Source organism: Phoca vitulina, unplaced genomic scaffold (genome assembly GCF_004348235.1).
Source record: "Phoca vitulina isolate PV1807 unplaced genomic scaffold, GSC_HSeal_1.0 scaffold19, whole genome shotgun sequence".
Taxonomy (NCBI): domain Eukaryota; kingdom Metazoa; phylum Chordata; class Mammalia; order Carnivora; family Phocidae; genus Phoca; species Phoca vitulina.
Genome location: NW_022589722.1, coordinates 24788673 through 24815445, shown reverse-complemented (window position 1 = coordinate 24815445; position 26773 = coordinate 24788673). Strand labels below are relative to the sequence as shown.

General features: G+C 54.9%; 1 protein-coding gene across 1 annotated transcript; it reads left to right on the top strand.

The window, feature by feature from the left end:
* Positions 1–338: 338 nt before the first annotated feature.
* On the top strand, positions 339–24527 carry BAIAP2L2 (BAR/IMD domain containing adaptor protein 2 like 2). The gene is made up of 14 exons (XM_032416633.1): positions 339–389; positions 1584–1659; positions 2602–2688; positions 3156–3217; positions 12630–12701; positions 12930–13046; positions 13867–14013; positions 20800–20952; positions 21249–21372; positions 21515–21737; positions 22989–23111; positions 23401–23608; positions 24179–24222; positions 24420–24527. The coding sequence occupies exons 1-14, from the start codon at positions 339–341 to the stop codon at positions 24493–24495; spliced, it is 1563 nt and encodes a 520-aa protein (XP_032272524.1). The 3' UTR covers positions 24496–24527.
* The last annotated feature ends 2246 nt before the right edge of the window (positions 24528–26773 follow it).

Below are 26773 nucleotides of genomic sequence, written 5' to 3'. Positions count from 1 at the left end.
CTAAGACAGTGGCCCATCCACGCGTGCCCACCGGCCCACGGCTCAGAGGGGTAAATAATTGAAGGGCAGGTCACACGAACCTGCCCGCGTCACGGGATGCCTTCCGCCGGGTCTGGTTACGCCCCAGATCGCATTCTGACATCCCTGGCTGGTGAATAATTAAGCTGCCACCTCCTCCCTGGCCACCACCACCGGCAGGCCCTCCGTCTCCAGGTCCCACTCTGCAGCTTTCTTTGCTCCCTCAAAGTGGTGGGCACTATAAAGGACCGACCCCCCGCGCTTCCGGCCCTGCCAGCACCTCTGGCCTCCTGCCCAGCACCCGACTTGCAGCCCACTCCATGGCCCCCGAGATGGACCAGGTCTATAGGTCCACCATGGCCATCTACAAGGTGAGCAAGCGTGTGGCCCAGGCCCCAGGCCCGAGTGCCCCTTCCCAGGGCTCGAGGGTCCGGCCGGCTCTGGAGGACAGAGGGTGAGCATGACTGCAGCATGGTCTGGAAAGGAAGACCCAGGGTCAGGCTGGGTTGTGGCCACAGGGGTGGGAATCCCTGGGGGCAGTCAGCCACCCCAGCCCCAACCTGAGGCTCCCAGGGCAGAGGTTTGTCCATAGTCACCCAGTGAGTGACAGGCCCGCCGAGACGGCACACCTAGACGCTGGACCAAGGCAGGACGGGGCCCAGGGTGGCTAGAGGTGGGCGCGAGGGGGGGCCCAAAGAGCCGCCTGGCCCAGGACCGGAGAGTCCCTCTCTGTGTGTCTCTCTCTGTCTTCCTGTCTCTTTCCATCTCTCCTTTCTGAGCCCCTCACTCAAATTTTCTACTTCACACCAGAGGGGTTGCCGCTGTCCCCTAGGCTTTTATTGGGCACCTCCTGTGTGCAGGACCCTTTCACATGTAAGCCTCACGACACCCTGCCTCTAGGATAGAAAATAATCACCCCAAAGGAGAGATGAGAAAGCCAAGGCCAGCACGGTTCAACAGCTTGTTCAAGGTCTCTGAACATCCCCGAGACGCTTCTGCAATTTGAGCCAAGACCCAAGTCTAAGTCCATGCCCCAGGCCCTCTGCACCCCGAGGGTACTCTCCAGCTGGCCGTGGCCTGAGGTGGCCCGTGACCCAGCCACAGCCTCGCTGCCAAGGGGCTCTTCTCTGAGGAAGGCAAGATCTGCCCTTGCCCCTGGGGTGACTGTCGGCCACCCGTGTGTCCAGCCCGGCGAGGCCTGGACCCAGCGCAGGGTTGAGCCACACCCAGCTGGGGGCCGTAGCAGACCGCGAGCTTCCTCCTAGTGGGAGGAGGAGAACCTTCCAGGTGCATTGTCTTGGGAGCAGGTTCCTGCCAGGGCAGGTATGTGAGCGGAAGCTGGCCTGGAACAGGGATTCGGGGAGATGGCCTCGAGGCCCCTGCAGCAGAGTCAGGATTCGGGGTGACTCCACGCTTCTAGGCGGGTTCCCCTAGAGTTGGACTCCTCTCTGGGGCTGGACGGGGTCCCTGCGCCTGAGGCCCGGTAACTTACCTCTGCCCATCCACCTTTCTTCCTCTCCCTCTCCCAATCTTCGCCCTCGCTCCCGTTGGCCTGGGGCTCCCAGAGCATCATGGAGCAGTTTAACCCCGCCCTGCAGAACCTGGTGTACCTCGGAAACAATTACCTGCGGGCCTTCCATGGTAAGTGGCTGGCCCGGGGCCCCCAGCCCCTCAGCCTCCACTGTCCCCATGCACCTGTCCCTCCATGCAGTCACCTGCAGCCCCCCTTCGTCTGCACCGCGCACCGGACACCCCACTCAGGCTCACCTCTCCGCACTCCCGTCCAGCACCCTCACCTGCGCACACCCACACCCTCCTCTGCCCGCTTCTTAGATGCCCCCCAGATGCTCCCAGAGATGCGGTGCCCGGTCCTGGCGGCCTCCACGGCCCCAACAGCACACACTCCTGTATGTCACCCTGATGCTGCCCCGTGAGCCCACTGCTGTGCCCAGGCCCACCTCGGCAAGCCCGTTGCGCCACAGCTGTGTGCCCTCACTCTGCCCAGGGCCCCCACCCCCCGCCGACAGCTGAACCTCACCCACGGTGCCCGCGCAAACAGCTACCCCTCCCCCATTTCCCAACAACCCCCGCTCCACCAAGGCTGATCACACCACCAGGGCTTGCAACCCTCTGTGCCAAGGACAAGCCAGGGACACACCCGGAGCTGAGGGCCACCCAAGCCCTCCCTGCCTTTCAGGACTTTGGAGTCAAAGCCTGCTTCCCCCCACCCCAGCTCCCCCAGCCCACCCGCACCCCACACCCCCACACCTGCGCGTCACACCACACCTGCCACACCCTCCCTGCGGGTACACACGGCTGCCTGCGCCCCCACGCATGACAGACACACGCTGAGTCCGGGCGCGGGGTACAGCTGCCCTGGGCCCGCTCCACGCCCGCTTCCTCCTCTGGCCAGTACCCCGCGTCCACACACACCACCCGGGACACCCCTCCCTCTCCCAGACGCCCCTGCCAGTTCCCACAGTGTCCCCTCCGCGCACCCTCTCCGGACAGGAGGGGTCTCCAGAGGGCGGGGGCAGATGGAGGAGGGGGCTGGGCCTACACGCATCCCCTGTCCCCACGCAGCTCTGTCCAAGGCAGCTGAGGTGTACTTCAACGCCATCCAGAAGATCGGGGAGCAGGCCCTGCAGAGCTCCACCTCGCAGATTCTGGGTGAGGCGCTCCCCCTTCCACCATATCCCCCAATCTTTCTTGGGCCTGAAGGGGCTCTCCTCCTGGCCCTGCATCTGCCCCAGGCCGCCTCCTGCGGCCCAGGCCCCTCTGTCTCCCTGGTGCCGTCACTCAGGGGCCTGCTTGGCCCACCAGCCTGGGATCCCAGAGAGGGTTCCTTTCCTGTTCTCACCCTTCCTGGAAACCCCACCAAGCCATAGGCCTTGCAGCCCATGGCGAGCCCAGAGCCCAGACTCTTGTTCTGGAGCCCAAGCCCCTCCCTGCCACTCCCTGCAGGGCTGCTCCAGGGCCGGGACAAGCACGGCCATCGTCCCAGCGCCCTGTGGGAAATCCTTGGACTTTGGCCCCCAAATCCCCTCTCAGGCAGCCGCGGGGGCAGCTTCTAGCAGGAGGAGGGTGGGTGGGGCGGGCTGCCCTCCCTGAAGGCGGCTCTCCCTCCGTGCCTCCAGGGGAGATCCTGGTGCAGATGTCGGACACGCAGCGGCACTTGAACTCTGACCTGGAGGTGGTGGTAAGTCCCGCGGCCCTGAGGCGTCACTCCGGAGAGTGGGCTGCTTTCCAGGGAAGACGAGGGCCCAACCCTCCACGGCCTTTCTCAGGGAGGGCTCCCTGCGGCCCTTAGCGACACACAAGCATGGGCTGCCCTGCCAGGCTGCGCGGGCCGTGTGCACCTGCCATAGCCTGTCCACGCTTCCGGCAACCCCAGGAGGCAGCCGCCACTTCTGTCTCCATCCTACAGACCAGGAAACTCAGTCTTGGAGATCGAGTCCCTTGCTCCCAAGTCCAGAGCGAGTGGAGGAGCTAGGGAGAGAAGGGACCACTGCCCAGGTGCACGCGGCCAGGCCCTGCTCCTCTCTGGCTCCCCAGCCCCTCCCTCCAAGCTCCCAGGGAGCAGCCAGCCACTGGACCTTGTCACACCCATGAGAAAACCCCACAGAACTAAACCCAGTCTCCCCAGTGAGGGATCCCGGGCCCTGCTGACCCAGCAGCCTCCGTGTGGCACCCCCAGTCACAGCCCAGCCCCGAGAAGAGCTGCCCTCTGCAGACACGGCCTGGGGCTCCTACCACTGGGCTGTCTTCATGCTGTTCTCTCAGCCTAGAAGCAGCCCCAGCCTTGCCGGCCAGCACCTTACCAGGCCTCCCTTGACCCCTGGGCAAGCTCATTACTTCTTCTAGACTCCAATGGATGCTTCTATGCATTCTTAGCACTCGGTGGTTAAGAAAGCCAGCTCTGCAGGCAGAGCACCTGGGTTCACAGCCCAGCGCCACCTGCCACTGGCTTGTGACCTTGAACAAGCCCCTCTGTACTTTGGCTTATCTGTCTGTACAATGAAGACAATCATAACTACGGGCAGGACTCTTGGGAGGACCAAGTGAATTCATAAGGATAAACTAGTTGCTCTCTATGCATCTTCGTGGTGATAATAGGCAGCAGGATCTACCGGCCTGTCTCTATCCCTGCCGAGACTGGGAGCCCTGCAAGGGCTGGGGCGGGGCCTGGCGCCGAGCAGGGTTCCCTGACTCTGGATGGAAAGAGCAAGCTTTGAAGAGAGTGGGGGCTGGCCAAGTGGGGAGGAGACGAGAAGGCGTCCCCAGGGGGCACGGTGGGCGGAAGCCAGCCGAGGATGGGGAGCTGGGGCAGAGCAGGAGAGGGCCTGGTGGTGACGGGTCTTGGAAAGCTCGGGAGGAAAGGTCAGTTCATTGCAACAGCACGTGGCTCTCAAACGTGTGGGGGGAACCCTTGGAAGTCAGGGTGCACTTTGGGGGACACCAGAAAATACTCAGCAGTTTGGCTACCATGCCAAAATGGGGAACAATTTCAGGAGCAGAAAACGTTCATCCACCTGCCCAGGATAAAACCCTGGGACACCTGCAGGCTTAGGGCTCAGCCGTGCCCCGTGCTGGGGCTCAGGAGGAGAGTCAGGAGCGCAACTCATGCTGGTGGCCTGTGGCTTCCCATCCTCGGGAAGGATGTGACGAGTGTCATCCAGGCCCTCTCTGTAAGGAGAGCTGCCGTCCCTGGGCACCAGTGTCTTGGCTGTGACAACCAGGCGGGGCCCTTGGCCAGAACCAGGCCAGACCTGACGCAGCCGACGCTGCCTCCCCCAGGGGCTCCTTCACCCGACAGCCATCGACAGCCATCTACAGACGGGTGCTGGGCGCCGTTGCAGGCCTGGGGCAGGGGGCGGGACAGCAGACAAGACCCTTGCCCTCCCCAAGGGCGGGGCCAGACAAAACCCAAGACTAACAAGTGAGTATATATGCAACAGGATAGATGCAAAATGTGCTCCGGAGGAAAATAGAGCAGGGAAGGCGCATAGTGAGTGTTGGTGGGCTGCAATTTTTTAACAGATATCCAGGAAAACAGCCCGAGGAAGGGGACCCTGAGAGAGGCCTAGAGGAGGGGAGCGTGTCAACCAGGGAGACGCGCGTGGGAAGGGTGTTCTGGGCAGAGGCAACAGCTCCGAAGGGCTAGCAGAGGCGCGTGTGAAGGAGATGATCGGCCACGACAAGAGCCCCGTCGTGTGGCCTCGCTGGGGCTCTAGCCATTCCGAGTGTGCGAAGCCAAAGAGCGACAGGATCTGACTTTTCTTAATTGTAAACGAAAACACAGACAGGGAACACCTCAGTGAGCAAATTAGAGCTTAAGGAATCATTTTAAGGCAAACTACCATCCAGGTCAAGAACTGTGCCGCCTCCCCCGGAGCCCCTCCCTGCACCCCCTGTCAAAGTCACAGCCCCTCCCTCCCCGCCTCCCTCCAAAGGTGACCACGGATCCGACACTTCCTTGTGCTCCTTTGTAGCTGATCAGTGGGGCATACATCCCTAGACACTAGAGTTTGGTTGTGCTCTGTTTCTTTTTTTCAAATATGCCTTTGAGTTTCTCAGTCAGCTGGTTCCCCTCCATCCTTTTCTTTCCCTTACGACTTGTCTGTTGAAGGCCCTGGGGCCCTATGACTGGTTTTCCTACAATCTGGAAATTGCTGATCTCACATTCCTGGTGTAGTTCAACTTGTTCCTCTGTCCTCTGGATGCGGGGGCTCGATCAGACCCAGGTTCTATCCCTCTGGCAAGACCACAGAGAGCGCTGGATTCTTCTAGCAGGAGCCACCTCACATCTGTAGCCACGTGATATTAACAGCCATGGGGGCTCAGTGTGTCCAGATCCGTTCCCACATTGGGAGTTAACGGCTCTTCTGATGCTCTCTTACCCATTAACTGGGAGACGCTGTTCCTTACCTACTCTTTGTTACCAGTGGCACGTTTTGTGTGGGAAAAGCAGGATCAAGGTTTACTCACTCCCTTTACTCATTAGCTTTTAAGAGCATGAGCTCACTCCCTGTCATCCTCTGAAGGTGACCCATTAGCCGTATTGTTTTCCTCGCACCATTACTGTAGTATTTTTTAGTATCATCGGTATTTGTAGATTTAAACACATTTGATGTATTTCAGTCCTTTGCAATGTTATTGTCTTTAGCCAAGCTGAAAATGTCCCCCTCTTTGGCCAATAGAAACTTCCTCAGTCTGGCTCCTGAGTCTCTTGGGCACGACCCTAGTAGTATTGACAGCTTTCTGGCTGTCTTGCTCTTCTTATGGGTCTTGCTCCTCTTATGGGTCACATGGCATCTCCTTTGTTCCTGGTCCTCATCAAGAATCCTGATTCTCGAGGATACAGGGAATGAAAGCATTCAGACATCCCGGTCATCTTCTGACACGGAACGTTGAATGTTGCTGCTGAAAAGTCTGATGATCTATTTTTTCCCATCATAAATCATTTGCTTTCTCAGCCTAGATGCCCGAAAGATTTTTTCTTTTTTTCTTTTTCTTCAGTCTAGTAATTTTTCTAGACATGTCTTGGTGTTGATCAGTCTGGGTCAAAATTCCCAGTCCCATGGTGTACTTTTACAGTAAGTAGTTTTAAATCTTTTTTTTTTTTTTAATTTCAGGAATGTTATCTTGAATCACAGTTTTTAGAATGTTTTTGTTCTCTGTCTTTGCATTTCTTCTTCAGGAACTCCTATTATCTGTATGTTAGATCTCCACAGCTTATCTTCAACATCTGTCCCTTCCTCTTGGCTGTTTTTACTTTTTTCTTCCTTTCTTCCCCCCACACACTTCCAGATGTTATGATTTAATACCTGGACCAAGAATGGAGCCCATAATAGAAGTCCTATCATGGATGTATCTATATATACAATAATAGATAAAAATATATTCTCATATATATTGTATATATTATATACTAAATATATAATATCAGCTTGAAATTCACTCCTTTAAAATATACAATTTAGACATTTTTAATGTAGTCACTGAGCTTTGAACCCATTCCCACTATCTAATGTTAGAACATTTTCATCACCCCCTTCCCCAAAACACTGTCCCCATTAACGTTCGCTCTCGTTTCTTTGTTTCTTTTCATTAAAAAAAAGTTTTCCTCCTCTTTGGCAACCCACTCTCTGATTTCTGTCTCTGGAGGTTCATTTTGCTTGTTCTAGGACTTCATATGACGGGAATTGTACATATGTGTTCCTCTGTGACCTGCCTCGTTCACCCGGTGTAATGTCGGTAAGATGGCTTTCATGCTGTCACAGGTATTGAAGTCTTGTCCTGTTTGATTGCTTACTATTCCACTGAAGGAATCTACCACAATTTGTTTATCTCTTTTTCTGCTGATGGTTATTTGGGTTATTTCCCGTTTGGGATTACTATGACTAGAGCTGCTGTGAACATTCTTGCACAAGTCTTTTGTGGATGTATGTTTTCATTCCTCTTGGGCAAATACCTGGGAGCAAAATTTGTGGGTCACAGGACTGACATATATTTGGCTTTATACGAAACCACCAAAGAGCTCTCCAAAGCTGCTGTGCTAGCCGCACCCCCACTAGCAATGTGTAAAAGCTGCTGCTGCTCGTCATGCTTGCCAACCTTCGATGTTGTCTTTGTTATTTTAGCCATTCTAGAAGGTACGGAACGGTACCTCATTGTGGTTTCATTTTGCATATGCCAATGATTAAAGACTTTAATGGGCTTACTGGGCATTTGCATATCTTCTCTCTTGAGGTGTTTGTTTAGTACTTTGCCCATTTATTGCCCATACTTACTGTTGACTTTTGGAGTTCTTTATTTAGTCAAGATATGAGTCCTTTATCAGATATATGCATGGTGCATGTTTTTTTCCCCCCAACCTGTTGCTTGTCTAATCATTTTCTAAATAGTGTCTTTGATGAGCAGAACTTTTACATTTTTAGGAAGCCCAATTTGGCTATTTTATTGTTTTCATTTTACAAGAGGCAGAATCTGTTTAAACTCAGTAAACCACCTTACAATTCATGGGACTAATGCTATGGCAACAGCAAACACCTGCCTCTGCTAATTTGACAATTTTAAAAAGTGGTTTGTGTTTGTATCCTACTTAAGGAATCTTTGCCCACCACCATGGCAAAGATACTCTAAGTTTTCTTGTAGAAGCTCTATGTTCTGGACTTTACATTTATTTCTATGATCTATCTTAAATTTGCTTTTGTGTATGAAGTGAGATAGAATCAGGGGTTCTTTCCCCCTGTATAGACATTCAGTTGTTCTAGCACCATTTCAAAAAGACTTTGCTTTCCCCATTGAACTGACTTAGTGTCTTTGTCAAAATTTGATTTGTTGTATATGTGTGGGCCTATTGCTGAGCTCTCTACCCTGTTCCATTGATATATTTGTCTATCTTTATACCAATACCACAACTCTATTCATTGCTGTGGCTTTATAGTGAGTCTTAAAAATCAAATAGTCTAGGGGTGCCTGGGTGGCTCAATACGTTGAGCATCTGCCTTCAGCTCAGGTCACGATCCCAGGGTCCTGGGTTCAAGTCCCACATTGGGCTCCTTGCTCAGTGGGGAGCCTGCTTCTCCCTCGGCCTGCTGCTCCCCCTGCTTGTGCTCTCTCTCTCTCTCTGTCAAATAAATAAAATCTTGTAAAAAATCAAATAGTCTAAGAATTTTGTTCTTCTTTCTCAAAATTATTTTGCACATTCAAGATCCTTTGCTTTTCTATATGTAGAATCAGCTTGTCAATTCCATTAAGAAAACTTGCTGGAATTTGGACAGGGATTGCATTAATCTATAAATTGCCATCATAGGGGCGCCTGGCTGGCTCAGTCAGTAGAGCATGCAACTCTCGATCTCAGGGTCATATGTTCAAGCCCCACATTGGGAGTGGAGCCTGCTTTAAAAATATATATAAATTCATGGTCATCTTAACAATATTGAGTCTTCTGATCCATGAACATGGTATACCTCTCCATTTATTCATTTCTCATAGCAACCCCTTGTCATTTTCAGGGTGGCAGTCTTGCACATCTTTTGATAGATTTGTTCCTAGGTATCTGGCTTTTTTAGCTATTAAAATTGGAATTTTAAAATTTCATCCTCCAGTTGTTCATTGTTTGACTTATATTTTAGTAGGATCACTCTGGCTCCTGTACTAAGAATAAAATATTAGCAGTGGAGGGCAAAAGCAGAGCAGGAAGACCAGTTTAGAGGCTATGGCAATAATCTAGGGGAGGGTTGAAATGGCTTGGGAAAGTGGCAGCAGTGGTAGTGTTGAGAAGAAATCAGACTGAATGTAAAGCCGGTAAGATTTTCTGATGGAGTGGATGTAAGTTGCAAAAGAAAAGGGAAAATCAAACTATCTCCAAGGTTTTGTCCTAATCAACTGGAAAGGTGTAGTTGCCATTAGCTGAGGTGGGAAATACTGAGTGTGGAACATTTCAGGTGGAGGCAAGAGATTAGGGACTTAGTTTTAGACATGGTAAGTTTGAGACGCTTATTAGAAAACCAACTGGAGATGTGGACATCAGTTGTGTGTATGAGGCTAGAGTTTGGGATCAAGGTCTAGGCTGGGTTGTTTGTCTGGGAGTCTTGAGCATATGGACAGATGAGCTCATGGAGGGAGTGGGTGTAGGAAGGGAAAGGAAGAGGCCCTGGGGGATCAGGAGGTGAGGGAAAATCAGCAAATGACAGAGAAGAGGCAGCAAGGATGGGGGGGTAGGGAGTGCAAGGAAAACCAGGAGAGGGTGGTAGGCTGGAAGCCAAGGGAGGAAGGTGTTTCAGGGGGAGAGAATGGTCAACTGTGCTGAATGATGACCACAGGATGCATCAGATGAGTCCTGAGAGCTGGCTCTGTGATGTGGAGTGTCAGTGATTTCAACAAGAACATTCTTATTGGTGTGGTGGGGCACAGCCTGACTGGAGGGGGTTCAAGAGCAAACTGGAAGACAGGAGTGGGGTCAGCCCACAGGGACAATTCTTCCGGGGCCGGGGCGGGGTGGGGGGGGGGGTTCCTGTATAGGCGGCAAAAGGACTTCTTGTGAGTTACTGGAATAACTCAACACATAGAGGTTACAGTATGTGTTTTCCACGGTGGGTCTGCTCTCAGCTTCTGTATTGAGGGGCTCACAGGACCCGCTAATGAAGTATATGCTGGGAGAGGGGTCGCAGGGGAAGGCAGTCTCTGTTCTGAACTGCTGGGAATTCCTCAGTCTGCCTAGGGTTGGTGACTTCTGTGTTTCAGAAGCCACCTGTTAATAGATAGTCCTATAGTCCTATGGTTCCCCCATAGCAAGAGCTCAAAGTTCACATCAGTTACCAACCCCTTAATAGATTGATTTCTTCCGGAGCTTAATGGAGACTTTCCATTAACCCAGTGGTGCCTGAGCCCCACCTAACTGGTTATCACAGCCAAGCCGTGGCAATGGGAACAATTACAATCCAGCGGTCCCATTCTAACACATATCCACGGGGTGACTCAATTCATACCTGATTGGAAGCAGAAGGAGTGACACCTGATACTGGAAGGTGACTTGCTCATAAGCCATGTCTCCTAAGAGAGAGTGGAGTAGGGCAACCAGAATTAGGGGGAAGGGAAAAGCCCCCAGCTTGTCTGCTGCACTGACAGCAAGAAGCCTTTAATCTGTATTTTAAGAACATTTTAAAAGAGCTCCTGCGCCCAGGCCTCCCTGAGGAGAGTGCTCCCAGCCGCCCAGTGCTCTCAGCTGGGGGCAGGCTGCACCACCTCCCTTGCCCATCTTCGTGACAGCCCCACATCCCTCTGCATTGTCTCAGCATGCCAGCTCTACAGGAACTCAAGTGGAGCCGGCGTGCCTGTTCTGTTGGTTTTGTGCATTTTAGATATTTTCCGTAGCCGTCTGTGTGGTTCAAGTTCATCTCCAGATACCACTCATTATCTTTATGAGTGCTTGGTTACAAAGTGCCTGGCTTTTGCGGGTTGGCTCCAACTCTGTATCTCCTATAAGCCCTGTTGTTTATTTTGGGCGATTTTGCAGGATACGGGGATTTTTAAGAACACATGTTTGATGTTCAAGCAGAAACCTTGGACTGTCTTTTCAGTGGGAAGCAGGGCCAGGGGAGGGGTGAGTGAGGCGCCCCAGGGACCACCCTGGGAGATCCCGCAGGTGCAGGTTGGGAAGGCTCACTTCCTTACTTCTGAGATCCAGTTGACAAGGCAGATACGTGGTCTTGACACCGATCATAACACTGACCCCCCTACACACACACACACACACCCAGCAGCCACAACTCAGGGTTCAAGGCATGGCCAGGCCTGAGGGGGCCACACTCAAGGCCCCTACAGACCAGCAGTTACCAGGGTTTGAGAAACAATTACGGGAGAAAAACGTAAAATTTGCAACTTTTATAATTGGTTTTCCCTGAATACTGGAAGAAGATTACCAGCATTCTTCTTCTGGGCAATGCCCTAGCCCAAGGGACAGAACTCCCCAAGCACAGCATGGGGACCCCTGCGGCAGCATGCCTAGCAGCATCCACTGAAGGTTCTTGAGCAGGGGCTGCTGAGGGGCAAAGGGGTGCAGACAAAGGAGGCTGAGCAGAGGTCCCCTGCAGGATGGGGTACACTCCTCTCTGCTCCCTGTGAACCCAAGGACAAAGTGTGCAGCTGAAGGGTTTAGATCTGATGTCCCCACAACACACAGTGACCCAGGGAATGCTGATGGTGGTGTCCAGGGGAAGGTGCCAGGTGAGCACCATGGCTCACAGAATCAAAGCTCTTCGGGCTTACAAGTAAGCTGGACCTTCAAGAGCATCTGGCCAAGACCTTCCTGTTACAGATGGGGAAACTGAGACCCAGAGAGGGGCAGCAACTTGTCCAAAGTTATAGAGCAAATTGGAGGCAGAACCAGAATTATTAGGACATAGCTCTTCTGAGCCTGAGCCCAGCAGCCTTCCCCAGCCTCCTGGTCAACCAGGTGGTCAGCCACCTCCATCTCACCTGTCGTGGAAACCAGCCACCCCTCAACAGCTAAGACCTCAACAGCTGTGAGCGCTTTCACTGGGTCAGGCCCCGCCCACGGTGCTGGGGACACAGAGATGGTCAGATGAGGCTCATGCCCACAGCAGTTTGCTGCTCCTACAAAGGGGCTATGACCAGGGGCCCAGCAAGAAATCCTGTCCTATGGCTGGAGGAACAGAAAGTAAACGAACAAATGTATATACGTTCCAGAAACAAAATGGGAGAACAATGGATTCTGCTGGGGAAGTCAGGGAGACTTCCCGGTAGAGGGGGCAGGGAAGTTGGTACTCGAAGTCTGGTAGGAAATTCTAGGCAGAGGGAATGGCATAATCAATGCACAGGCTGGGACTAAGACCCAGAAGACACTGATACATTTATGGAGGGGGTGTGGCCAGGCAGCTACTGCACTACTTGTTTGCATACTGAACCATTTAATCTTCCCTCCAACCAGGTGCTTATATTATGACCATTTTCTCCGACAATTGGGCAGGTGTCTGGTGTGTTAGGAGTGTGGTGGGCTGTACTGGACTGGACAGTGCAAGGGATGCTGGGGCCTGGGAATGATTAGGGCCACCCTGATCACACCCACCCCGCACTGCACACAGGTGCAGACATTCCATGGAGATCTGCTACAGCACATGGAGAAGAACACGAAGCTGGACATGCAGTTCATCAAAGTAAGTGTGGCCCCCCCCCACCTTGGCCCCCCAGCCCATCACCGCAAGACGGCCTCTCCCCGTTTGATGGATGAGCACACCAAGGCCTGCGCTGGGCATTGACTGGCCCCAGGCTGTCCATGTTCCCAGCTGAGCCCCCCGGGGCCCTGTCCAGTGCTCTGACCTGTGGACCTGGAATCTTGAGCTCTTTGACATGGGGGTCTCCCTCCTCTCTCCACCTTCCCCAAGGACAGCTGCCAGCACTATGAGATGGAGTACCACCACCGAGCCGCCAACCTGGAGAAGTGCATGTCTGAGCTGTGGCGCATGGAACGCAAGAGGGACAAGAATGTGCGGGAGATGAAGGTGCAAGAGCTGGGGGCAAAATCAGGCTCTGGGGGGACCCCCTGACACCCTCCTGAGCTCCCGCACCCAGCACTGGCCCAACTCCGGGAGGGCCGTCTGCCCCACGCTCTGTGGTGAGCATAGCGAGGGAGGTCAGCAGGCCCGTGGTGGGTGGGCACCCCTGGCCCTCAGGCCCACCTCAGTGCCGATCCTAGCGTGGTCACTGCCCGGCCTTCCTTCTACTTCACGGAGAAAACCTAAGGCCATCAGCCATGCTGCTCCTGATCCAAGGTGTAATTCCCCAGCAGCGCAGCCATCCTCTGCTCCCTCCTGCCCTGGCAGTGCTCCCCTGCCCCTGGCTGGGGCCAGCCTTCCTCCCAAGCTCAGGGCCCCATCCCTGGCCTCAGTCTCCAAGACTTCTATCTCCTTTCCTGTCTCCTCTTCTGGCTCCTTTACTAAGCTCTTATCTCTCCTCTTCAGAATCTACCCTCCCACGTAGGGACTTAAATCAACTCATTCACATTTCCTTAAACCAATCTCCCTGGGCCCCCCTTCCGTGCCTGGCCCCGTGCCTGGGGCTGGGGCAGAGCGATGGCTCAGACACCAGCCCTGCCTGTGAGAAGGGCCTGGCCTGGGCAGACACAGAGCCCAGGCTCAGGAGGATGAGGATGCCCGTGAGAGGTGGGCCTGGGAGCTCTGCTGAGCTGGGTGCTCAGGGGAGGATCTCTAGGAGGAGATGGCTGATTCAGGAAGGACAGGAGGCTTCAGACAGCTGGTACTTGTGGAGGGTGGGATGAGGCATCCACTCGCTGCCTCCAGCCAGAACCCGCTTCTCCCACAGGAGAGTGTGAACCGGCTACACGCACAGATGCAGGCCTTTGTGTCCGAGAGTCAGCGGGCAGCTGAACTGGAAGAGAAGCGGCGCTATCGTTTCCTGGCTGAGAAGCACCTGCTGCTTTCCAACACCTTCCTGCAGTTTTTTGGCCGGGTGAGCTGGGGCTGGGCGACAGCTTACAGGGCCTTCCTAGGGTCTGTGCTCTCTGTGAGCTGGCTGCCCACGGGGATTTCCCTCCCTTCGCCCATTTCCTTCTATCCTTCCTCTCTGTAGTTATTTATTCTTTACTGTCCCCATCTATTTCTTTGGTTGTTTCTGTGTTTATTTGTATCATCAGATACTCCTTCATGATTTTGTTTATTCTCACATTCATTCACTAATTCATGCCTTTATTCACTCATGTATGAACCATTTATTCTTTCATTCCTGCTTGCATATACTCACCATTTGCAAATTCATCAATTCATAAGTTTATTTTGTTATTGCCTATTACTTTTATCATATTATTTAAATCCTTTATGCTCTTGCTCTGTTCCATCTACTAGACCAATCAGATTCTTTCATTTCTCATTGGCTTTCTAGCAGATTTTGCTTTCTGTATTTAACTGCCATGTTGTTTAGTGCTGTTGGGTTTACAACTATCATACCTTCTCTGTAAATGTTGCCATTTATGTATTTAATATCTCATAATCCAGCTTGATGCTTCTCATTTCACTTTGTCTGAGATTAAAATTACCCTCCTTTCTCTTCTGTTAACTCTTTGTTTTAAGGTTTTATTTATTTATTTATTTTTAAAAGATTTTATTTATTTATTTGACAGAGAGATAGAGAGCACAAGTAGGCAGAGCAGCAGGCAGAGGGAGAGGGAGAAGCAGACTCTCCGCTGAGCAGGGAGCCCAATGTGGGGCTCGATCCCAGGACCCTGGGATCATGACCTGAGCCAAAGGCAGACACTCAACTGACTAAGCCACCCAGGCACCCCAAAGTTTTATTTATTTAAGTAATCTCCACACCCAAGATAGGGCTTGAACTCATGATCCTGAAATCAAGAGTTGCACACTCTTCTGACTGAGCCAGCCAGGCACCCCTTTATCTCTTTGTTTTAAGTGTGTTTTCTGTCATTAACATATAGCTCAGTTTTGACTTTTGACCAGTCTGGCAGCTTATGTCTTCAAATAGAGGAATTCAGTTCATTCACAGTTAACCCAACAACTGATATACCTGTTTTATGTTACTTGGTCATTTCCTCTTTTTCTCCCATGCTTGCTCTTGCCACTTTGGTTCTGTTACTGTAGATTCCCCTTTCCACTTTATTAATTTGCAAATCCTACTGTTCTTTTCATCTCTATTCATGATAACCTCACTTTGTGACCCTCATGATAACATATATTCATCTCTTATATTTTCCAAAATATACTGACACCCCCCTGACACTACTCTGTCCATTGCGCCCCCCACCCCTTAAGATAAGGCCTGGAGAAGGATTTTGCTGCCCTCCCTGGCACTCTAAATTGTTGCCTTACTTCTCCCCTTTTCCTTCCCGACCCCCAGCCCTTGGTTTTGCCAAAAACTTCAGGACTTTTAGTTCTAGACTCTCATAAGTCATTACTTGGCAGCATGATCCTTCTATTTCGAGAAACTTCACTTAGATCATGTATATTCCCACTGCCTGGTGCATGGTCACTTGCACCGATATTTCACTACACATGTGATCAGACATGCTGATACCACTGTTTTCACTCCTTTTCATTTCCTGCTGTCTTGAGGTTTCTGTCTTGATTAATTGAATGTCTTCGGCAGATGTGTCACCTGAATACATGCATATGTGCAAATGTCTCACTTTGACCTTGAGTACTGAGTGGCATGTTGGCTGGTTGAAGGACTCTAGAGCTGTAGGTTTTTTCTCCTGCGGTCCAAGAGGACATTCCCCTGTTTTCTGGTGCTCTGTGTTGTGGATGAAGAAGTCAGGTGCCGGTCTGTCTTCTTTCTCTCTTAAGTAACTGGCTCTTTCTCTGGATGCTTCGAGATTTTCTCACTGTCCCTGGGACTCAGGAATTTGTCCAGGCACCACTAGATGAGTGCCTGCTGGTGCTCCTCATTCTGTGGGCTCAGGTCTTTCTTCAGGTCAGGGGAGCCATTTGCTCTTCCGTTTCTCTATTATCTCTCTGCCATCATTCCTTCTTCTCCTTCTAGAACTCCACATCTATGACCTCCTCCCTCACCAATGCTGTTTCATTTGTCCTTGTTCTGTAGTTTGAGATATTCCCTCTACCCGCCCCTTGACCTGTCAGGTCTGATTGTGTTCTCAACAGGACTGTTCTCTCTTCTAGTTCATCTGCTCAATCTTCAATCTTAAAATTGTGCTTTGTCTGGGTAAGAAGGTCTTTGGTATGGAGCACATGCTCCTATCAAGATCTTGTCAAGCTTGTCACCCCCTTCTCTCAACTGCCTGCGTAGTCTGCTGGGTTCTCCTCCCTCACCGCTGGGTCCTCTCTGGTGCCTTGTTTCTTTCCTTTGCCTCCTCATAGTCCTGTTCCCACTCAGGGTTGAGCTGAACTGCAAGGCCTCAGGCAGTAGTACTGGCAAATGTGGGAGGATTCGGGGAATGGAGCAATCTTTACCCCAGTGGGACCCCTTCTAACCCAGGTCTTCCTGTGGCAAGCATCGGCTCTCACCTCAGCCTCAGGGATAGGGATCAATTTAGCCTACTCTTGCGGAGAACCACTGCAGACACGGCTGCCAGGGAAGATTGTGCAGACTGAGCACTGCACAAGGGAACCTGGTTGAGAGTAGGGGCTGTGTTCTACTCTTCAGGCTGAACACACTGGTGCAGACTGTGTTTTCCTGGAGAAAGGAACGTCTCTTTCTTTGCATAAAGAGTCCATCCTCTCACCAAATGTGGTGGCATCTGCAGAAGGAGGGACCAAGGACACTGGGACATCATTTTTTTCTACCATTCCCTCCTAAAGTGATGACCCTTGTCCCTGCATTTTTCCAATGTCATCTGTTCCTTCATTCATATATTTAATAAATATGCTTTGAGTCCAGATGGCATGTCAGGCTCTGCTCTATGTCATATCTGAGACAGAGCGGGCCACGGACCCCCCACCCGGCAGGCCAGCCTCTCTTTCCTGATGCCCCCGACGCAGCTCCTCCACCCCTCCCCCAGCCTCGTCGCTCCGCCCAGTACTTTCTATTTCTTTGTATTCTTGTTCAGTTTCCATTTCTCTTTCTTTGTATTCTTGCTCAGTTTCCCAGCCACTGTGCTCTGGCTGCGAACCTAGCAAGTGATTTCACTTCTCTGAGTCTCATTTTCTTATCTGGCAAAAGAGGGAAATAATCCCCATCTCGCAAGGTTGACGCAGTGGTGGAACCTCATATGAGGGAGCCCAGTGCAGTTAGGTTCTCCTGCCCCTACTCTCTCCCCTCCAAAGCTGCAAACAAAAGCTACCCTTCAGGAGATCTGTCTGCTTGCAGTCAGCTGCCTCCAACAGCCCCCAGTAGACTCCTGCCTCCCCGCTTCAGCCAAGCCCCTTCCCAAGTCTCTGAACCCAGGGACCCTCTGGTGCTGAGCAGCGGTGGGAGACATGGCTGGACGCAGTGACTGATCTCGGCTCCAGCTGATATCTTTCCGCTGTCCCCACCACAGCCGGCCCCTGGCTCGGGGCTCAGCCTTCTCCTCCTGCCCCTCCTCTCTCCCACAGACTGATGCTCCTGGGAGGAACGGCTTGTTCTTCTTTGAAATAGTTGTATTGCAATACAGTTCGCATGGCATGCAATTCATCCATTTAAAGTGCACAATTCAGTGGAGTCTCGTACATTCACAGACTTGTGCACCCATCGCCACAATCAAGTTTAGAACATTTGCATTACCCCTAAAAAACCCAGCACCCCTTGATCGTCATTCCCTAACCCTCCCCCATTTCCCACCACAACCCCCCACTCTGGTCTAGGCGACCACGGATCTACATTCTGTCTCTAGAGATGTGCCTCTTCTGGACATTTCATATAAATGGAATCATACAATATGTGGTCCTTTGTGACTGGCTTCTCCCATGAAGCATCGTGTGGGTAGATTCATCAATGTTGGGGCACATATCTGTCCTTCATTCCTTGTTACTGCCAAATACTATTCCGTTGTCTGGAGAGACCACATTTTATTTATCCATTCATCAGTTGATGGACTTCTGGGTTGTTTCTACTTTGCGGCTATTATAAATAATGCTCCTATGGATATATGTAGAAGTTTCTGTGTGGACATATGTTTTCATTCCTCATGGCTGTATAGGAGTGGCCTTGCTGAGAATAGGGTAACTCTATGTTTAACTGTTTAAGGAACTTCCAGACTGTTTTCCAAAGTGGCTGCACCGTTTCATGGTCCCACCAGCAGTGCATGAGCTTTGCAATGTCTCCACATCCTTGCCAACACTTGTTATTATCGGTCATCTTGATCCTAGCCATGCTAGTGGATGTGAAGTGGTATCTCATTATGGTTTTGATTTGCATTTCCCTGATGGCTAGTGATACTGAATATCCTTCCCGGTACTTGTTGGCCATTTAAGTACCTTCTTTGACAGGAAGCTCCTTTCTGCTTGTGTCCTGAACAGTTAACCTCCAACGTTAAGGGGAGAGCTGACCCCTTCACTGACTGCCTCCTGATGAGTGATCGCCCCTCAGGAGGGGGCCGTGGATTGAATGAGCCAGATTTCCCCTAGGTATGGGGAGGGGTAGGGACAGGTATCAGGTTGTCTGACCCAGCTGGACTTTAGGACACACAAGATCAAACTCCTAAGATAGTCAAGCATATTTACCCATTACTATATCTATAAACAGAATGCACAAGATTTGGAACAAGATTTAAAGAATGATGAGGGCTGACCCTCTCATCATGAGAGTGACCCACAGCAAGGGGTCACTCTCACGTGCCTTGCGTACCCAATCCTGGCTGAGTCCGAGTCTGGTCATTAACATGCCTCTCTGCTCACCTCGCCCTCAGCTTCTCTACGTTTATTGTACTTGTGCAAGTCTATCTCCAGGATAAATTCCTAGGAATGGAATTGGCGAGCCCAAGGATATAGGCATTGACTGTCCCAGTTTACCCTTCTGCCGGCCGTGTAGGAGATTCCATTCTCCTTGACAACGGTGTGAGAGCAAACTTTTCGATGTTTGCTAATCAGCAAGGTAAAACTGGTATCTCCGTGTGGTTTTATTTTATACTTGTCTTATAAGCGAGACAGATCTTTTCATGGTTCCAAGCCACTGGATGTCCTTTACTAGGACATGTCAGCCTCTTTTCCTCCATTTTTCTTATTCATTTCTAGGAGCTCTTTATATGTTACTGAAATTAGCCCTTTCTTGGTGATGAGTTGCAAATATTTTCTGTTTGTCATTTATCATTTGATGTTGCTTATTGTAAGTTTTGCCATGTTTAAAAAAATTTTTAGTCAAATTTATCGGTGTTTTCTAGTCTATGGGGTCTATAGCATACTTAGAATGACTCTTCCACTCCATAAATGTTTTTAAGACTTCTCCCATGGTCTCCTTAGGGTTTTGAAAGCCTGCACAGTGTTTCTTCCTAACCACAGGTGAAACCACCTGGAGGCAGGGCTGAGGGAAGCCAGTAAAGTTGGGTGCTGTCCAGGCTGGGGCTTGGTGCTGTGGCCTTCACTCCCAGAACCCCCTAGGACCCTGGCAGGTGCTTTCCACGGAGTGTTCTCAAACTGGACAAAAACCCTTTTAAAAATATGGTATGCAGAACCTAATGTCCTTGCTTTGCATACTGCTTCTGCAGCAAGCACACGAAGATCTTTGGAGTTTTGGCTTTGTGCTGTTTTGCTAATTAGTTATGCAAGACAACAGAGGGGGTGTCCACCTAGTGACCAACGGGACTAGTTGCTCCTGTGACGTGAGTTGCTTCTGTTTTGCTGCCAAAGATCCCTATGAGGTTTTCAGCAGCTGGGCCAGACTGAAGGGAGGAATCATGGAAAGGTGCCGTCACAAGGACAACTTGCTTACTATCTCTAGGAATTATCTAGCCCTGGGAGGGGCAATCCCTGCAGGATTGGCAAAGGCCCAGGATGTCAAAACATCATCAAATACAGAAAATTAAAAACACAATTCCTGCACACAGCTGGTCTGACATTTAAAGCCCTCCCACTCCCAAGTTGTTATGGACTGTGTGGTCAATGGCTGAGTTTCCCGTCCTTGAAAGTATTCAAACAGAGTTAGATGCCCATGTACCAGGGACACTAGGGATGCTTATGTAGACTAAAAGGAATAGACTGGAAAAACCGTATGTGAAAGGCCTCTTTTAGGAAACGACTCAAACTGGCTTACACAGAAAAGGTACTTATCACTTTAGTTACTATGAAGTTCAAGGGTTTCAGGTATAGCTGGATCCAGGAACACACATGTCATCAGAAATTTGCCATTTTCCCTTAGTTGTAGTTTCCTGTGTTGGCTTCACTCTATTTAGCAAAGCCCATGAAGTGAAACAATATATTTTTCCAGATTGTTCCAGGATAAGTACTGGAATTGGGTTCTTTGGTCACAGTTTCTGGGGAAGTGCCATCCCTGAGTCCATCACTGTAGCCAGGAGGATGGAGCAACCTGAGTGGCCAGGCCCGGGTTCTACCCCTACCGCTGTACTGGGCAGTGGGAGAGCCCGGCCAAAGCACACAGACTGAGAGAAGGGGCAGGAGAGGCACCTCAAGGAAAACTGAGGGGCCTTCTTCGACAAAAGAGGGAGAGGGTTAGACGGTGGGCGAGTCCAAAGGGGCACCACAGTGGTCTCTGGCTCCTTCCAGCTAGAAAATCGGGTCATCCTCCGCTTGCGGGGCCCGAGTTCCCAGGTCTAGGGTGCCGCTTTTGAGGCCCCAGGACCGGGGGACGGGGGCGCCTGCTCGGATCTGGCTGACGCCTGTGTCCCCACGCGGCCAGGCCCGGGGCATGCTCCAGAACCGCGTGCTGCTGTGGAAGGAGCAGTCGGAGGCGAGCCGCAGCCCGTCGCGCGCCCACTCCCCGGGCCTGCTGGGCCCCGCGCTGGGGCCGCCCTACCCCTCGGGCCGCCTGACGCCCACCCGCCTGGACATGGTGAGGCCCTGGGCGCCCCCGCCGCCGTTCGCGCCCCCGCCGGCCCCCGCACCCTCCGCGGCGCCCTGGGGCCTGCGGCCCTCCGCCCGGAGCCCCCCGCCCCCCAGGCTCCCGGTCTACGCGGCGCCCCCGGGCCGGCCCTTCCGCCCCCGCGCGGCCTGGGCGCCCCCGCGGTGGCTGGGCCGGAGGCCCGAGAACCCCTACGCCGACGGCCGGGACTGGGGGTGGGGGCTGGACTAGGGCGCCGCGGCGCCCCCCTCCCCGCCCCACCCTCCCCTGCCCGTCTCCCCTCGCAGCCCCAGAGGCCCCTGGCGGAGTTCAGCGCCCCCCGCAGCCGGCACGGCTCCGAGCCCGGCGAGGCGAGGTCCCCGTCGCAGCTGGAGCCAGACCGCCGGTCGCTGCCCCGGACGCCGTCCGCCTGTGAGTGCAGAGGGAGGCCCCCGGGGGGGGGGGGCCGGGGGCCCGGGAAGAGGCCCTGAGGGGGCGCTGCAGCAGGGGGGTCGGGGCAGCCGTCGGGGCGAACCGCGCACCCACGCGCCGCCGCGCTCTCCCGGCCCCGCAGCCTCGCTCTACGCCAGCGGCAGCCCGCGCTCGCGCTCCAACTCGTTCGGCGAGCGGCCGGGCGGCGGGGGCGGCGGGGGCGCCCGGAGAGTCCGCGCCCTCGTCTCCCACTCGGAGGGCGCCAACCACACGCTGCTGCGCTTCTCGGCCGGGGACGTCGTGGAGGTGCTGGTGCCCGAGGCCCAGAACGGCTGGCTCTACGGCAAGCTGGAGGGCTCATGCGTGTGAGTGGGAGCCCTGGGGCCCGGGTGCAAGGGGGCCCCGGAGGCCCCAACGGAGACTGGTGCCCCCCCACTTCCACTCCCGGGGCTCAGACAGTTCTCCCCGCTCCCCCCCCCACACACACACATACCCTGTGCCGCCCTCGGTGTCCCCATCCAGCCAGCGGGGGTAGGAAGAGGACAGGGCGCCGGCCCTCTCTGTCACTTGTGCGGACACTGCGGGAACCCTACTGCTTGGGCGCTTACTGTGTGCCCCGCACCGAGGGAGGAGAGGGAGGAGCAGCTTCCCCCATACCCTGAGAGTCAGCGGGGCTCTCTGATGGAGGGGGTGGGCCTGGAGGCGGGCTCCCCCAGGCCAGGCCCACGGGCCATGCTGGGACCTCGCAGGCTGAGCTGTGGTCACGGGTGCAGGGAAGATCCTGGGGTTGGTTTTGACACCAGGGGTGGAGACGCGAGGTGGGGAAGTACATTGTGGTCACTGCAAGGCTGGCGGAGGGCAGGGGTTGGCAGTCAAAAAAGGGGAGTGTGCAAAGATCACTCTTTGTGCCAAAGAAAAAGGGGGAGGTGGGAGCTTGTTGGAGCCAGCCAGTGACCCCCACAGGGCTTATGGGCCGGAGACTGCCTCTCCCCAAGCCCCAGCCCTCTGGAAGTGCAGTCATGAGCCTCCAGCCAGGCAGAGTCCAAGAGCAGGGATGCCTGGGGTCACAGGAACCAGAGTCCTGGGGTGGACAGAAGCAGCGGGGCGGAGCAGGGAAGGGCACTGGGTTGGTAGTCAGGCACCTTGGGCTCCGTACGCCTTCCTCTGCGCTCGTACATCTGCCTGTGGTCCTCAGCCCCTGCCCTGTCCCCTTCCCAGTCACCCTCGTCATCATCCATTTGTACGTCTGTCCATCCGCCTGGCTGGGAGCCTCTGGGGAGCAGGAACTGTGTCTGGCTCTCTGTGGGCCCTCACGTGGTGGGTGCTCAGTGAGTAGGGAATGAAGCGGGTCACCACATGTCCTTGGACACATCACTTTCCTGCTTGGACTTCCAGTGCCTCCTAAGGCGACCCAGCCCCTGGCAGGACATGAGGCTGGCTGGATGGACTTGAATGTTGAGAAAGATCTCCTTGAGGGATTAAATGAGTTAGTCTGGACAAGGCCCTCCGAGCGAGGCCTGGCACACAGCACTGCTCAGTAACTGCTCTCGGGAGTGGGGTTTTGGCCACTGCTCTTGGGCCTTTTGCTTATGGGCCCCTCTGCCTGCACCCCGCAGGAGCGGCTGGTTCCCCAAGGCCTACGTGAAGCCTTTGGAGGAGGTGCCCGTGAGCCCCATGTGCCCCTTGAGCCCAGTGACCTCCATGAACCCGATGAGCCCAATGAATGAGTTACCTTCCAGGTATCTGGGTGGTCGGAAGGGGGGCAGGGGTGGGGACATCTGTGAGTTGCAGTCCTGAGTGGGCCTAGCCTCCGTCAGCCCCTGGAGGAAGGGGACCCCCCATATGAGAAAGTCATTGTGTCCATCCCTCTGCCTCCTCTTGGGGCTGTCTTCAAGCCCGTGTGGCCTCCTTTCGCCTGGGTACAAGGGAGGAGGCTGTAGGACGCTCAGGAGCCCGGCAAGATGGGATGCGGTGCGGTAGGGGCCTGACGCCTGACCCCCTTCCCGTGCCTCCCTCCTCTGGACTCAGATCCTACCCGCTCCGGGGCAGCCACAGCCTCGATGACCTCCTGGACCGGCCGGCCAACTCTACAGCACCCTCAGAGTACTGGGACGGCCAGTCCCGCTCCCGAACCCCGAGCCGCGTCCCAAGCCGCGCCCCCAGCCCCACACCTACAGCCTTGCCTGATAGCCGCCAAAGCAGCATGGGCAGCCCGGGGGTGGCCAGTGATGTCAAGGTGAGCGCCGCCCCCCCAACACACACACAACCTGTCCCCAACCCTGGGCTCATCCCGTGGGCCCGGAGACTGGAGACCAGGTAACCCTCCCTGCTTGGCCACTGGCCGGCTGGCAGGGGGCCTCCCACCCCGGCTTCAGTTTGCCCATCTGCAGGGGAGGTGTGGGATGGACTTCGGAATCTGGGGAGGGGAAAGCCTTCCTCTCAGGGACTGGAGCCCCTGTTGTCCTGCTGGGAGCACTGGAAAAGGCCTGTCCTTCCCACCTCCCAGGAGAGGCAAGACCAGGATCCTGGGTCAGAGCCGGGGCTGGGGCTGGCTGGCCAGGACCGGGGTGAGGAGTGGGGTGCAGGGAGAGCGGCTGGAGCCTGGGGGACAGTACTCTGGCCCAGAGGCTTCTCACGTCTGAAACCCGCAGAATTTTGGGCTTCAGCACGCCCAGGCCTTATTTCCCAGAAGTCTGGCGCTGCCCGGGCCGCTGGTCTGGCCCTCTGCCTTCCTGGAACGGGGAGTGGCAGAGGCAGGGGTGCCCCTCTCCCCCTAAACCTGGCCCTTCCTCCACCCCCACTGCAGAAACTTACGTCCTGGGAGCAGCACCCTCCAGAGCTCTTCCCTCGGTGAGTCCTAGGGTGGGGGTCGGAGGGGACGGGGCTCAGAGGAGGGCTGTTGGGGGAGACGAAGCAGGGGTGAGTGGAGGTGGCCAGTGGGGGCAGGAGGTAGGGGTGAGCCCTGGCTCAGGTGCCCAGCCACTTCCCCTGGACCCAGAGCCAGCTGAGGACCTGGGCCCCTTTCACCCTGACCTCTCCCCTCACAGGGGCACAAACCCCTTTGCCACGGTAAAGCTGCGTCCCACCATCACCAATGACCGCTCGGCGCCCCTCATCCGCTGAGGTGTCTGAGGTCGTCCCCCCACACCTGCCCAGGGGCTGCCCAGAGCTGGCGGCGGCCGCAGCAGCAGTGGATCCGCGAAGCCGGGGTCCGGATACTGGGGGTGGCTGCCCTGCCCCAAACGCGCCGCCCGCAGCTTGAGCAGCTCCAAGGGGACTGGCCTGGGGTCTGGGACCTTCAAAATAAAGCAGGCAGAATTGGGGGACAGGACCATTTCTTCTTCCTCCAAGGGCCCCAGGACTCTCCCTGGGGGCCTACCTCGTGCACCCCAACCCCCTTCCCCTTCTCTGCCCCAGCAGGGAGGAGCCCCTGCGCACCCCCCACCCCACCCCGCATATGTCCTCCTGTTTAACTTTTGTAAACGGTGAGAAATAAAGCAAGTGGACACAGCCGCAGGACTGGTGGTGTCTGATTTGGGGGACAGGGTTGCGGGGGTTGGGGCTGGAGGCCTCTCGCTGGACAATGGGGGTCCAGGAGGTCCTGTAGGTCACTGCCTGGCTCCCGCACAGCCCCTCACGGCCCTCATTTTAAGCAGATCTTTAGGTCTGCCCTGAAGCCCTCGGGCTGTATCCACCCACCTCTGGCCCAGTCTCTGCTGCTCTTGCTTTCCCAGGAAGTGGGCGGGGGGGGGGGGGGGGGGGGGCTCTCCAGAGGGGGAGGGGTGGCAGTGGCCAAGGTCTGGGACCACCAGCAAGTCACCCTCCGGCAGCCTGGGACACAGTACCCTTTGTTCTGTCCCCTCCAGCCCTGTCAGTCCCAGGCTCTCTAACCTGGATTAGCCTGATCCTGGATCCCCTCCTGGAATGTGGCCTGGGGGTGGGGGGCAGGCGAGGCACTGAGGTGAGTAGGGCTGGTGGGGTCTCTCCAGGGCAGGGCGATGCCGCCAGCGCCACTAGGACCCCCCTCTCCCCCAGAGCGGGGCTCTGTGTGTCCTCTGCCCAGTGGAGGGGCTTCCTTATCTCTCTAGCTCTGCTGGGAGGGCCTGACACAGGGACCCCCACCGTGAGGTCCAGCATGGCCCCGCGCTGCGGTCAATGCCCTGTCCCTTCTCCCTTTCCAAGCAAAAGCCTCTTAGAGGGCTGGGGGTGGGGGACACTCTAAGCCCGAGGCCTGAGGGAGTGAGCCGTGGGTGAGTCAGGCCAGCAGCTGATCTGCAGGCAAGCCTGGGGGTCTTCGGCTGCGTGCCCCCATAAGACCCGGCTTCCCAGGGGGACCCAGAGAGGCAGCCCCTCCTGGGAGGCCTCAGGAGATGTGAGGCTGGACATCCAAACCCACCGGACAGCTCAGGTAAGTGTGGGGCGAGAGCTGCCAGGACCACCCCCTTCCTTGTCTTGGTCTTCAGGGGGCTGCAGCCCCGGTGAGGGGACAACAGGCAGTAAAAGCCAGAACCTGGTGCTGGTGAGAGAGGGTCGGGGTCCCAGATCCCCACGGGGGGCCCGGCATCGCCCAGTGCCAGGAGGGAGACCCAGGTGCGGGGGGCAGTGGGAGGGAAGGGGGCTCCTGCCCCAGCTGTGGGCTGGCCCACCCTGCCTGTGAGGCCCACCACCTCTCTGTTTTGGGGGGCAAAGGAGGCTGCTGTGTGAACCCCCGGCTGGAGCTCCCGGAGTGTGAGAGACTTCAGAGCTGTTTTCTGCTTGTGGAGGGTTTGGGGGTCTGCTAGGGGTCTGGCGAGCAGAAGGTCTCTTTAGTGCCCCCTTAAAGGTCCCGGTGGAAGCAGAGAGCTGACCAACCCCCACCAAGACCCCCGGTTGGCCCCGGGTAATCAATCACCGATCTTACAGGTGGCAAAACTGAGGCTCAGCGAGGGAAGGGGACCTGCCCAAGTCACAGCAAATCCATGGCTAAGCTGGGATGAACTGGAGCTCAGCCCCCTTGGCTCCCCAACCAAGGCTAATGTTATCACGGCATGTCTTGGGTTGTTTGTTTTTTCCCCAATGTTCTGATGGCAATAGTCATTTCTGATCATTGAGAAAAACGAGGAACATACGGCCAAGGCCCAGGAGCAGAATAAAGCCACCCATTCTGCAGCAGGCGCCTGGCTGCCCGTCTCTGCCCCACACCCCGCACTCTTTCCTGCGCCGAGACCCCACAGGAGCCCACTGGGAACCCCGGGGGCTCCCACGCACACGGGGCATGCACTGGCCCGCCCGGCTCTCCCACTCACCAGCACCCCCTCTCCGGCCACACTAGGTCCCTGAGCAAGGAGTGTCCCCCGGAGGGCGTCTTCCTGAAGTCCGGACTCAGGTGGGAACCTATCACCCTCCCCTCATCTTTCACAGG

Bases quoted from the DNA above. Each gene is read 5' to 3' on its own strand.
- BAIAP2L2 (XM_032416633.1), top strand. From the start codon at position 339: ATGGCCCCCGAGATGGACCAGGTCTATAGGTCCACCATGGCCATCTAC. The intron at 20,953-21,248 runs GTGAGGCCCTGG...CTCCCCTCGCAG, and splicing joins CGCCCACCCGCCTGGACATG to CCCCAGAGGCCCCTGGCGGA. The intron at 23,609-24,178 runs GTGAGCGCCGCC...CCCCCACTGCAG, and splicing joins GGGTGGCCAGTGATGTCAAG to AAACTTACGTCCTGGGAGCA.